Below are 13602 nucleotides of genomic sequence, written 5' to 3' on the forward strand. Positions count from 1 at the left end.
GACATAAGCAGTAAATAAAAAGTGTACCAAAATATGCACAGGGAAATTAAACAACCCCCACGTGAGTCATAATAAAATCTAAAAACACAGTGAAACATGATAGGATTAGGATGGAGACCAAAAGAGACCAGCAGAGCAGGGAGATTATTATGTTTATTTATTTATTGCATTGTTCTTGGTCCTGTTTTGCATCCCTTTAACGTTGTTGTTGTTTAGTCGTTTAGTCGCGTCTGACTCTTCGTGACTCCATGGACCAGAGCATGCCAGGCACTCTAATAAAAATCACTTTAATAAAAATCCCAATAAAGGTTATTACCAAAGATCTGAAAATTAAGATGCAACAAATGAGTATCTATTAACAGGAGAATGAACATCTCCAAAATTAAATCAGCCCCTAAGCAATATCCCACCCCAGTATCCCGCAGAAATAAGGTGGGTCCTGGGAGGGAGGCGTTATTTGCCCCCAGGTGGGTGTGCAAAGTTTCCAGGTCACTCTTTGAAAGCAGGTAAAGGGCTCCTTTCTCAGGGTTTAAGGATTGTTTGCCTGGCTCCCCACTCAGCCCGAGCGCTGCTCTCGTCTCTCCTGAGCCGGTAATTTGTTGGCGGTCCCTAACTCTGACATGATTATTAGTCGGGGGGGGCGAGGAGGAGGGGCCGCCAGGGCTGTGTGTGCTGCTGGAGGTTTTGTTGGTAAAGAAAAAGATTTGAAACAGAGCTCAAGATCCATTAAAGGAAGGGACCGTCAAACCTGAAAAAGCAGCCGAAATCGCGCTCTTGAGGTGGGGCTGGGGGGGAGGGAAGGAAGGAAATTTTAAAGGGGTGGGAGGGAGGGAAAGAGCCGTCAGGGTGCGAAAATGAATCAATAAGCGAAGAAAAGAGAGGGGAGAAGGAGGAGGAAGAGGAGGAGAAGGGGGGGAAATCACAAGAAACCCCAGAATCTCAACCGCGCCACGGAAAGTTAATCAATAAACTAATTAACTGCTTGCAAGCTTTATAATTGTTTGATCAGAAGAATTAGAATGAGGGTCTGGGGGCTGCCCACGACCCTGGGATAAGGCCGAATCGTAGAACTCTTTGCATTATTTTTAAAAGAAGAATTGTTATTTTATTTTTATCTTTTCAATAGGAATTTTATTGTATTTTTTTGCACCCGTGGGGGAAAAAAAGGAAAGGAAATCTCTCTGTCCCTCTCTTTCTCGTCCCCCTACCACACTTCCTCATCGTTGTTTTTTTTAAAAAAAGAAAATAATAATAATTGAAGGGTTTGGGAGAGAAGCGAGGCAGACGGAAATGCCGTTCAATTAAAGCGAGATTGGAGGGAAATTTTGTCTCCCAAACTGCTGGCGGCTTTTGATCTCTTTGTTTCCACGCACACACGACGAAGGCGACCAAGTCCAGTTTGGGATTTTCTGCTCTTTTTTTCCCTTTTCTTTTTTTCTTTGTTTTGTTCCGGCGTGGTCCCCCCTTCCTTTATCCCCCCCCTTTTTTTGGTGAACATTCTGAATTCGAGGCTCGCTCCAGCTTGCTCCTTTTTGAACCAATGAAGGAACCAGACGCCATCAAACTTTTCATTGGACAAATCCCCCGGAATTTAGAGGAGAAGGACCTTAAGCCTATCTTCGAGCAGTTCGGCAAAATCTACGAGTTGACAGTCATTAAGGATAAATACACCGGCATGCATAAAGGTAAGGCGCGCGTTACGCGCAGAGACCAAGCGCTGCGCCCCGGGTACCGCCGCGCGTCGGGTGCGCTGGTGGCAGCGGTGGGGATGGAATAGGAGCGGGCGAAGAACAACAAAGCCGATGGGGACATTACTGGGGGAGTGAGGGGGGGCAGAGAGAAGAAGAAGGAGAATTCTGAGCCCCAAGTATCGCCTGGAATTGCACTGCCCGGTTGGAGGAGGGGGCGCACAAAAAAACGCTTTAAGCGAGAGGATAAATTCGTCGTTCCGAAAGCACCGCCCGGCTGGTCACTGGCGAGCGTTACGCGCGGAGTTTGTAGGCTTGGGGGGGGGTGGGGGCTGTCAGAGCAAGGCATTTGAGGGTAAGCGGTTTTTCCAGGAGGAGAGGGAGGGGGGCGGGAGATGGTAACAGATGGCCGGAGGTAGAGAGCCAGTAGATTTCTCCCGCCTCCCCCCCCCCTGCAAAAGGCCACCATGAATAGAACCCTGGATGTCTAACCACCCACAGGATGGGGTTAGAGACTTGCCTGTCAATAGGATGGAGGGTGGGCATCTAGATTCTGATTTCTTGGAGTCGTGTGGAGTAAGGTTCGGAAGCAGAGGACCCTAACTTAGAAGGGGAGCAGGAATCGTTTAGCGGGGATCAGGGTGTTTTGAGCAGATTTCCACTGACTTTGAGCTTGGGGTGTGTGTATTTGTGTGTGTGTGTGTGTGAGAGAGAGAGAGAGAGAGAGAGGCGGGGGGGGGGCAAAAGATTTCAGACCCTTTCTCCAGTTCATTTCCTCTTTTATGTTTTCCTTTTGGAGTTGGAAAGAGGGAGGGGTCCAGCCCCCCCCTTTCAGAAAGGGCTTCAGTGATGCCTCTCCTCTTAAAGTGTCGCTAAATAAATCCACGGTTGTTGTTTTTACCTGTGACGGCAGAGCTTCTGGATTTTTGTAACCTAATCGCTTATCAAGTTTTGCCTTTTCTTTTTTTAAAAAAAAGGAAATTAAAACCACCTTCTTGAAGAGGAAACAATGTGTGATTTTAGCTGAAGCTCAGTGCTGGGTGACACAATTGCAGCCCCTGGAACGATTTCCAGGTTTCAACATGCCTGTTCCAACAGAACTCGGGAGACCTCTTGGTTTCCAGAACAAGAAAGCTTTCGTCTTTCTTGGGTGGTTTTTATTATTTTTGCCAGATCATTCCCCCTCCAGATTCCCCAGCAAAACTGCCCCTCACTGTCGCTGCCTCCCCTTCCCAGGCCTTTATTCTCAGCTGTGTAAGAGAGTAGCCACCTCTGAAATTGTTTTGTTTAAATTGTGTTTGAAACCACATTCCAAGATGCATCAAACTTTTGTAGGTGAGTGGCAGGGAAAGTTGCAATATAAGATTATTATTATTATTATTATTATTATTATTTTTCCCTGTGATGCCGACTGGTAAACACGGCTCTGGCCTCAGGTGCTGATTCAGAGGGAAGAGAAAGCAAGCAAAATCCACTCAGTACACCCTGAAGGAACACAAGTAAGGGAATGGAGTATAATTAAGAACATTAAGGGGTTTGGGGGGTTTTGGGGGTCTTTTTTAAAGTGGCAAAAATTCCTGAGGTCCAGCTTCGCTTAATTTCTGAGATTTCGTCAGCATCCAAATTTTGGCAACCGATAGAGGCGTCTAGTATGTGTCTGGGTTTGCTGATCCAAAACCCTGATTAATGGACGTTGTTTGGCAGGTATTTGCGGCACCATGAAAAATGGTTTTGGCTTTGTAAACTGCTGGGAGAGGGGGCAATAACAGAAAGAAGTAACATTTGCGGAGCCCATTTGAAGCTGCTCTTGTCTTTGAAGTCTAGGAAAAGAGAACTGATCACCCATCAGGCCAGCTGGGAACACAATAACCAGGTGTGAGGCTCTTGGGTTGGTTTGTTTCTCTTCGTTTTATTGCAAATGGTATTTGGTAGGTTTCGCGCAGACAAGGAAGTTGCCAGCTTTTTGTGATCAGCCTGTGCTTCCGTGACTCGGACAAGGGTTCAGCTGACAAGTGTTTACAAGGGGACCATGTTTATCTCCAGTGCCATGAAAAATATCTCCCCCCCCCAGCCACACCACCCCCAAGTTCCAATAAATTGAGATGCTATTAAAGGCGGAGGAGCAAGGGCTGGAAAAGGAATTGGCAATCTTTGTTAGAAGGGAAATGAGTCGAGATTGAGGCCTAGAGCCTGAGTAAGTTGGAAGTTGCAGGGCGTGGGATATCCCCCCCCCCAAAAAAAATAATAATAATAAACAGGATGTTTGAGCAGGAGTTAAAGTTTTATGTTTGGTGGTATTGGATGTTGGGCGTTGCAAAACACTGGCAATAAAATAAGATCAATTAACGAACCAATTCCCTCAGATTTGCATGCAAGGCTTGGGGGTGGAGGACAAACCTCCAGGTCTGGAAAAACACAAGCATATTCTAAATCTGCAATATGATGCAGTTTGAATATATTTTTTCGTTTAGAATTCCTTTGAGTAGCCTCAGTTTCTCTGTAGCTGAACGAGGGAAAAGGTTGGGTGTTCTGAGGAGAAGCCATTTGGGATCAGTGTGTGGTTGTTTTCCCCTCACCACATCTGACCAGCCCTCTCAGAGGGGTCCTCAGACCCTCACGCCCAGCAGCCAGTGCAGCAACAGGCAAGGAGGATGGGATTTGTAGTCTAGCAAGGGTACCACATGGCTACCCTTGCTCAGAGGATCAGGCTTATGATCAGAGGAACAGGGCTATGATTGACTGCTGGCCACAATGGCTATGCCAATGGAGGCAGGATGAGTCCTCAGTTTCCTGGGAACATTCTGTGTTCCTGGCCCCTGCCCCACGCAAATTGTGGTCCCTCCTTCCTCCCCCAGTACTTTTTCTTCATATTTGTGGATGCCTTGAGCCAGCTGTGGTGGTAAGCTAGGATTCGAGAACCCCATTCAGCCACTGGGTGAGACATCGGGGCCATTCTCTGTTTCTCAGCCTGACCTCCCTCACAGGGCTGTTGTGAGGGTAAAACAGGGAGAGGGAGAACCTGGAGCTCTTTGGAGAAAGGTGGGCAATAAACGTAATCAATAATAATAATAATTTATTGGGACGTGGGTGGCGCTGTGGGTTAAACCACAGAGCCTAGGACTTGCCGATCAGAAGGTCGGCGGTTTGAATCCCCGCGACGGGGTGAGCTCCCGTTGCTCGGTCCTTGCTCCTGCCAACCTAGCAGTTTGAAAGCACACCAGTGCAAGTAGATAAATAGGTACCGCTCTGGCGGGAAGGTAAACGGCGTTTCGGTTTGCTGCTGTGGTTCACCAGAAGCGACTTAGTCCTGCTGGCCACATGACCCAGAAGCTGTACACCGGCTCCCTCAGCCAGTAAAGCGAGATGAGCGTCACAACCCCAGAGTCGGCCACAACTGGACCTAATGGTCAGGGGTACCTTTACCTTTAATTTATTATTTTTACCCACCCATCTGGCTGGGCTTCCCCAGCCACTCTGGGCAGCTTCCAACAAAGACCAAAAATACACTAAAATGTCACACATTAAAAATTTCCCTAAACAGGGCTGCCTTCAGGTGTCTTCTGAATGTCAGGTAGTTGTTTATCTCTGATGGGAGGGCATTCCACAGGGCGGGTGCCACCACCAAGAAGGCCCTCTTGCTTGGTTCCCTGTAACTTGGCTTCTCGCAGCGAGGGAACCGCCAGAAGGCCATCGGAGCTGGATCTCAGTGTCCGGGCAGAACGATGGGGGTGGAGACACTCCTTCAGGGATACTGGGCCGAGACCATTTAGGGCTTTCAAGGTCAGCACCAACACTTTGAATTGTGCTCGGAAACATACCGGTAGCCAATGTAGGTCTTTCAAGACTGGTGTTAAGTGGTCTCGGCGGCTGCCCGCAGTCCCCAGTCTAGCTGCCGCATTCTGGATAATAATAATTAGCTGGTGCGAGTTTGTAGCAGAGTCCAAGCACCCCTGACCCCGCCAAGGAATCTTTAGAAGCGAAATCTCTCCATGGGAAAACAAATGCACCTCGTTGCTTTAGCGCATGAGTGCTAAGGTGTTAGGTTTCCATTTCACACATCCTGCATCTAGCAAGAATGATCCTAACCCACCACCATCCTATTCTAAAGAACTGAACACCTCTTTGGCTTTTAAATTGACAGGATTTCTGCGGAGCTGGTGGATCAAACCAGGTGGAGAAGACCCTTAGGCAGGCTTCTTCAACCTCAGCCCTCTAGATGTTTTTGGCCTACAACTCCTATGATCCCTAGTGAGCAGGACCAGTGGTCAGGGGTGATGGGAATTGTAGTCTCAAAACATCTAGAGGGCCGAGGTTGAGGAAGCCTGCCTTTCAGTATAACTAGGGTTTTCGAGGTTTAAAGAGCAGCAAAGGGCTGCTTGCAAATGTGCTTTTGAAACAGCCTGTGCTGTGCTTTGAAGTCCCAAATGTCGGGGCACAGTGATGTTGAAGTGATGTCAGGTGATTGACAGGTGATTGGTCCCACCCACCTGTCAAATTTGGCCTGGCAGGGGTGGGGAGAGAGAGATCTGGTCTGATGGCCAGTCCAGAAAAGTTCCCCACTCCTGGCATAGAAATAAGAAGTTGGTATGTCTATATATAAATGGGGACGTGGGTGGCGCTGTGGGTTAAACCACAGAGCCTAGGACTTGCCGATCAGAAGGTCGGTGGTTCGAATCCCCACGACGAGGTGAGCTCCCGTTGCTCGGTCCCTGCTCCTGCCAACCTAGCAGTTTGAAAGCACGTCAAAGTGCAAGTAGATAAATAGGCACTGCTCCAGCGGGAAGGTAAACGGTTCGCCAGAATTGCTCTGGTTCGCCAGAAGCAGCTTAGTTATGCTGGCCACATGACCCGGAAGCTGTACGCCGGCTCCCTCGGCCAGTAAAGCAAGATGAGCGCCGCAACCCCAGAGTCGGCCATGACTGGACCTAATGGTCAGGGGTCCCTTTACCTTTTACTATGCCTATATAATATCCACGTAACAATCACACAGCTTTGGCAGTGAGCTTGCCTTCTTCCTTGCTCACCAATTTCCTAAAGCCTAATTGCCAGAGATGAAGGATACCCAACAAGTTATTGTTTACATAACCCAGAACTGAACAGTCTCTCACTTTCCATGATACAGGGACACACAGGGAGGTTGAAATCCATTCTACACTTACCTGGGAGCAAACGCTGTTGAACGCAGTGGGACTCCTTTCTGAGTCAACCTGCGTGGGATGGTGCTCCCAGTTGACATTCCTAAACCGTGCTTACTCTGAAGCGAGCTTCGCCAAGACCTGAGAGGCTTGCTTCTGAGTAAACACGCTCACGAGGGTCTCCTTCTGCCTTGCACCCTTAATCTTTGGTGGTTGGTGCCCATGGAGACCAGCGGGGTGGAAGACAGGGAGACCCACAGTGGGTGGAGTCAGAGCCAACGATGGGCGGAGCCAACGAATTCTCCATTGCCCCCAACCTCCTCCCTGCTGTGTTCTACTAGGACAAAATTGAAGCTCAGGGCTAGGAAGATGACAGGGAGGACCAAACCAGAGGCTGCTTGAAAGTCCGAAGGCATGGAGCCTCCATAATGCTTAGGATCTACCGACCGGTCTTGTCCGATCACAAAATGCCAAAATCAACAGCAAACAGCTCCAGGTTCCAGGCAGGGAGATAGGACAGCAGGGGTCTGGCAACTTATTCCACCCTGTCTGTTATATAACTTGCAAAATTTTAAGCAATTCAAGGGGCAAAGTCAGCCTCCTTTTCCAGGAGGATTTGAACAGCGTGTGCCGAGATAAATCAAAAATAAAATCTGGAATGATTGTGGGGCTTTTATTTCCTCGGTCTGTCTGTATACACCCCCCCCCAAAAAAAGGGAAACCCTCCTTCAAGCACAGCTGATGGTGGTTTTCTTTTAAAGGAAAGATAGGCCAAGCTTTGCTACACTGGAGCCCTCCAAGTGTTTTGGACCACAATTCCTATCGGCAACAGCCAGCTGTGCAACATTGCACGCTTTTAGATACGCATTTTTCGCTCCATAAGACGCACCTAGTTTTTAGAGGAGGAAAACAAGAAAAAAAATATTCTGAACGAAAGAGTGGATGTATGATTTTTGTGGTTCATTCTGTGGCCACAGACATGATATGTGATTTGACGGTGAATTTGGGGTGACCCAGTGCAAAAATCCTGAGGATCCATGCGGATCCATGCTTTGTAACCACATTTTTGCACCACTGCGGCCCCACAAAACAGTGGATGCGTGATTTTTTTGGTGCAGGCTGTAGCCATGGACATGCTATGTGATCTGATGGTGAATTTGGGGTGACCCAATGCAAAAATCCTGAGGATCCACGGGCTTTTACCTCCCCCCTCCCAGGCAGCCTCCTTTATCTCTAGCCTCCCTTATCTCCCTCCCTGATCACTTGCCGATCAGCTGCTTCCCTGCAACACCCACTTCCTTCTTTCTAAAAAAAAAAAAAAAAAAGCACGATCTGCTTTTCGCCCCTGGGCAATTCAGCTCCAGAGACCACGCATTTGCTCCATAAGACGCACAGACATTTCCCCTTACTTTTTAGGAGGAAAAAAGTGTGTCATGGAGCGGAAAATACGGTAACTCTTTGAGAAGGGTCTTTGGGAAATGATGAAGGAGGCCTTTATTTCGCTAGTTCAGGTGGTTACTTGTGGTGTGGGGGTGTGCAGCAGAATCTCAGGGGTGCCTAGCTAGTAAGGAAAACTTAGGGGGAGAAGAACCCCACCCCTCTCAGGACAAATACTCCCAAGCCAGGGGGAGCTCTCCTGCCTGGTCTCCTGCCCCCCCCCCAAGCAGTCCATTTCTCTCTCAATCCATAAAACCGGAGCAGAAAATTCAACTCTGCTGCTCTTTGTTGCTTAGGTTGAGTTTGGTACAGCAAGATCTGAGGAAGAGGGGCTTTGGGGGGGGGATAGATATGAAATTAATTTTGCCCAGGGCAGCTGTGATAGCTGGTTCCGCTCAACCCCCAATTTGGGGCTGGGGGTGAGGGAGGGATACGGAAATTGCCAAATCAGAGCGAACAGGAACAGCTGCCAAATTTAATCTCTTAATTGCCCCAACGGGAATGGCTCATTATAATGTAGGAGCATATTAACTAACTAAGCAAACAAGGAAAGGAGAGACAGGTAGATGGGCTTGAAGATAGACAGGCCTTACCCCCATCTGTCTTTGCTCAGACGGCGTGGCCTGGGAGAGTTTCACGGACCCCTGATGGATCAAGCCCAAGGGAGGCCCATTTAGACCCAACACACTGTTTCCGTTGCAACGCACAGCTGGATCCTTCTGGGAAGCCAAAAGTATCCTGCCCCCATTGCCTGTTCCGGCACAAGCATTTTATTCGTTCGTTTATTTGCCAATTTATAATCCACTTTTTCAAGGCGGCTTACAACATGTCGAAAACGCCACATTTATAAATATCTGTAAAAAATTATTGGGAAACATCAATAGAACCTCGGTGGATGGTGGAAAAGAGAAGCTCGTCTTATGAAGGCCTTTTCTAGGCAGCATTCAGTTTTCGAAAGACACCTGAAAGAAATCGGGGTGGTTCCATCTGAACCGCTAGAGGCAGGGAGTTCCACAGGGCAGAGCCCGCTGCATTGAAGGGTCAGTTAAGGCCAGCTGAAAGGGACGCGAGTGGCGCTGTGGTCTAAACCACAGAGCCTAGGACTTGCTGATCAGAAGGTCGGCGGTTCGAATCCCCTCGACGGGGTGAGCTCCCGTTGCTCGGTCCCTGCTCCTGCCAACCTAGCAGTTCGAAAGCACGTCAAAGTGAAAGTAGATAAATAGGTACCACTCTGGCGGGAAGGTAAACGGTGTTTCCGTGCGCTGCTCTGGTTCGCCAGAATTGGCTTAGTCCTGCTGGCCACATGACCCGGAAGTTGTACGCCGGCTCCCTCGGCCAGTAAAGAGAGATGAGTGCCGCAACCCCAGAGTCGGTCACAACTGGACCTAATGGTTAGGGTCCTAAGGCCAGCTGAAGCCCTGGGGCCTGGGGAGAACCACCAGAGGTGGCCCATCAGATGATCTTGGTGATTGAGGTAGAATCAGGCAGCCCCCTAGTAACTTTAGAACCAAGTTGCTTAGGGTTTTGTGAACTATTTGTTTTACTTATTTCTTAAGATTTATGTACCACTTGATTGAAAAAAGAAAAAGACCCAAAACAATGTTCCCAAAGACCTAGCCTGGACCCTCTGCCAGAAAATGGAATCTGATTAGAAGTTTGGGAGCGCTGCTCTGCAAAAAAACCCCAAAACCCTCCCCCCAAAACCCCAACAAGCTAATGCTATTCTTGGCTACATAAACAGAAGTACAGTGTCAGATCAGTGTCACTCTCTTCTGCCTTGGTCAGGCCACACCTGGAATCTGTGTCCAGTTCTGAGTGCCACAATTTAAGAAGGATATTGACAAGCTGGAATGTGTGCAGAGGAGGGTGACCAAAATGATCAAGGGTCTGGAAACTCAGCCTTATGAGGAACAGTTGATTTATCTCAGCACTCCAACGACAGCTATCCAAATCCTCCTGGAAAAAGAGGCCGACTTTGACCCTTGAATTGTTTAAAAAGTTATATAAAGATAGGGTGGAATAAGCTGCCAGACCCCTGCTGTCCTATCTCCCTGCCTGGAACCTGGAGTTGTTTGCTGTAGATTTCGGCATTTTGTGATCGGACAAGACCAGTAGGTCTCCCTGCCTTCGGACTTTCAACCAGCCTGTGGTTTGGCTCTCCCTGTCATCTTCCTAGCCCTGAGCTTCAATTTTGTCCTAGTAGAAGGGAGGAGGTTGGGGTACAATGGAGAATCAGTTGGATCCGCCCATCGTTGGCTCTGGCTCCGCCCACTGTGGGTCTTGTTGGCTCTGGCTCCGCCCACTGTGGGTCTCCCTGTCTTCCACTCCACCAGTCTCCATGGGCACCGACCACCAGTTGACACAAGAGACTAGGGCCCTGCGGTATGATTAGTGTGGAAAAGAGGAAACTGAGAAGAGATGTTGGCCATCTCCAAATATCTCTCGCATGGAAGATGTTTTCTCATGCTCTGGGACCCAAATCAATGGTTTCAAATTACAAAAGAGGAGGTTTCAACTAAACATCAAGAACTTCCTGGTAGTAGGAGCTGTTCGGCAGTGGAACTGTCTCCCTCAGGAGGTGGCGGACTCTCCTTCCATGGAGGTTTTTAAGCAGAGGCTGGATGGCCGGGTAGTGTCCGGGTAGAACAATGGGGGTGGAAACGCTCCTTCAGGTATACTGGACCGAGGCCATTTAGGGCTTTAAAGGTCAACCCCAACACTTTGAATTGTGCTCGGATACGTACTGGGAGCCAATGTAGGTCTTTCAAGACCAGTGTTATATGGTCTCGGCGGCCGCTCCCAGTCACCAGTCTAGCTGCTGCATTCTGGATTAATTGCAGGTCACCTTCAAAGGTAGCCCCACATAGAGCACATTGCAGTAGTCCAAGCGGGAGATAACCAGAGCATGCACCACTTTGGCAAGACAGTCTGCAGACAGGTGGGGTCTCAACCTTCGCACCAGATGGAGCTGGCAGATAAGCTGCCCTGGACACAGAATTAACCTGCACCTTCATGGACAGCTGTGAGTCCAAAATGACTCCCAGGCTGCACACCTGCTCCTTCAGGGGCACAGTTACCCCATTCCAGACCGGGGAGTCCTCCACACCCACCTGCCCCCTGTCCCCCAAAAGCAGTACTTCTGTCTTGTCAATCTGTTAGCCCTCCATCCATCCTCCAACCGCATACAGTGGTTTGCTACCCATCAGACAACTGGTGTAACGCAGAGATTCAGGGTGTGGTTTAAAGTGTGTCTGGTTTAAATCTCACCCTTGACAGGCTCACCAGCTTCTGGGACCGGCCTCTCGCTCCTGAAATTTCATGTAACAGGAAAGCAGAGCTTGGGCTGACCCGACATTATTTCCATGCTGCCAATGGTTTCACTTCCTAGTTTCCTGCAAATCAGCCGGCTGAAATGGGCGCAGGAGCAGACTAGTCTGGGTTTTTCATGGTCAGTTGGCATCCCCTCGTCTGAGAGACGGGGGATAGGTTAGGCCAGGTGCAAAGGAAATCCTGGGCCTTGCAGACTTGAGTAAATGAGAGAGGCGTCAGTTGGGACACATTTCTTAGACTGGAGTGACAAAATCAAACTTGTGAAAATTCCCCATAAATGGCACCAGAGGCCAATGGACCTCATCCTGCACACAGAAATCTTTGGAATGCCTCTAGATAATTTGGTGTTGCTCAGCAACCATGGGATAGGGGGAGAAATTCGACAGAGTTCTCATTTAAAGGCAAAAACCTACCAAATTCACACTTTCCAAAACAATTGACGAACCCAAATGCAGCCCTCCTGCAAAACTCACACCCCTTCGAATTTTGCAATGCAGTTCTCCACCCAAGTGGCGTGTAGAATCATCGAATCATAGAGTTGGAAGAGACCCCAAGGGCCATCGAGTCCAACCCCCTGCCAAGCAGGAAACACCATCAGAGCACTCCTGACATATGGTTGTCAAGCCTCTGCTTAAAGACCTCCAAAGTAGGAGACTCCACCACACTCCTTGGCAGCAAATTCCACTGTCGAGCAGCTCTTACTGTCAGGAAGTTCTTCCTAATGTTTAGGTGGAATCTTCTTTCTTGTAGTTTGGATCCATTGCTCCGTGTCCGCTTCTCTGGAGCAGCAGAAAACAACCTTTCTCCCTCCTCTATAAGTACATAAATGCATATACTGCGGTAAAGTGTGCATAAGAATGCATATACAGTGGTGCCCCGCAAGACGAATGCCTCGCAAGACGGAAAACTCGCTAGACGAAAGGGTTTTCCGTTTTGGAGGTGCTTCGCAAAACAAATTTCCTATGGGCTTGCTTCACAAGACGAAAATGTCTTGCGAGTTCCTGCTGGTTCCCCCCCCCCTTTTCTAAGCCGTTAAGCTGCTTGTCAGCTGATCCGACCATCAGATAAGCCGCTAAAAGCCACTAAAAGCCGCTAATAGCGCTAATAGTGCTAATCCGCTAATCCGTCAATGGGCTTGCTTCGCAAGACGAAAAAACCACTAGACGAAGAGAATCACAGAACGGATTCTTTTCGTCTTGCGAGGCACCACTGTAATGTACAAATGCATGTTGTATTAGGGGGAACTGCTTTGCTAAAATATGTGTCATAGGCTAAAACTGCATGCGAGCGTGTGGCTATTAGGAGAAAAATGCACTAAAATACCGCTGAATTTTCTTGAGGACCTTTTAAAAAAAAGGATTTGCAACCTGAGGTAGAAGTGTGGAGAACTGAATTTCAGATTGAGAACTGAAAACGGACACATCTGCCCATCCCAAATCCCAACCCTCCCAAAAATTGTAATATATGGGTAACAAATGGGGTCTGCAACAAAATGTTGCAGCATGGAACACTCCTGCCAAACCTTCTAGTTGGCCAAGATACCCTATTCTGTCCCCCCTCTTGCTTGTTTTTTCCAAGTTTTTCTGCCCCCCTCAACACACACACTTTTTGATTTTTGCAAGTGGTTTTTTAATACATTAAATTTCTTAGAGTTCCCCCACCTTAAGCGGCTGCTGTGAAGTTTACTGAGATGATCTATCTCTTCGTGAGTTGAACCATGTGAATCTGATTTCATTGAAACCAGGGAGCCCTTACAGGCTATGGCTATAGAGGGTGTGGGGGGTGTTTCTTCTTTTGTTCAGTTGATCTGATTTAGGGGACAAATGGGCAAAAGTGCAATTTTTCCCCTGCTATTTTGCCATGCTCCATGATTTCATCCACTACCTCATTCATCTCCCTCTCTCTGACCTTAGTTAGTCTCCCAAAAGAGTATCCTGAGCTGGCTTTGCAAACAGATATGTAGATTAGGGTTACCAGACATCCCCGGTTCCTGGGGACAGTCCTGGATTTGC

At 48.4% G+C, this 13602-nt stretch overlaps 1 protein-coding gene across 3 annotated transcripts in view; it reads left to right on the forward strand.

The window, feature by feature from the left end:
• The first annotated feature begins 823 nt into the window (after positions 1 to 823).
• The window catches only part of CELF3 (CUGBP Elav-like family member 3), an 85507-nt gene continuing 72728 nt past the window's right edge, over positions 824 to 13602 (forward strand). For 2 of the 3 annotated variants that reach the window (XR_014214258.1, XM_082202341.1), the window contains exon 1: positions 824 to 1685. Coding sequence is in view for 2 of the 3 variants with exons in the window: in XM_082202341.1 (XP_082058467.1) it covers positions 1541 to 1685 (145 nt within the window). In the remaining variant the exon portion in view is untranslated. The remainder of the gene's footprint in view (positions 1686 to 13602) is intronic. The other variant, XM_082202340.1, reaches the window with a different exon arrangement.

The sequence above is a fragment of the Podarcis vaucheri genome (assembly GCF_965113315.1).
Source record: "Podarcis vaucheri genome assembly, chromosome: 16".
Lineage (NCBI taxonomy): Eukaryota > Metazoa > Chordata > Lepidosauria > Squamata > Lacertidae > Podarcis > Podarcis vaucheri.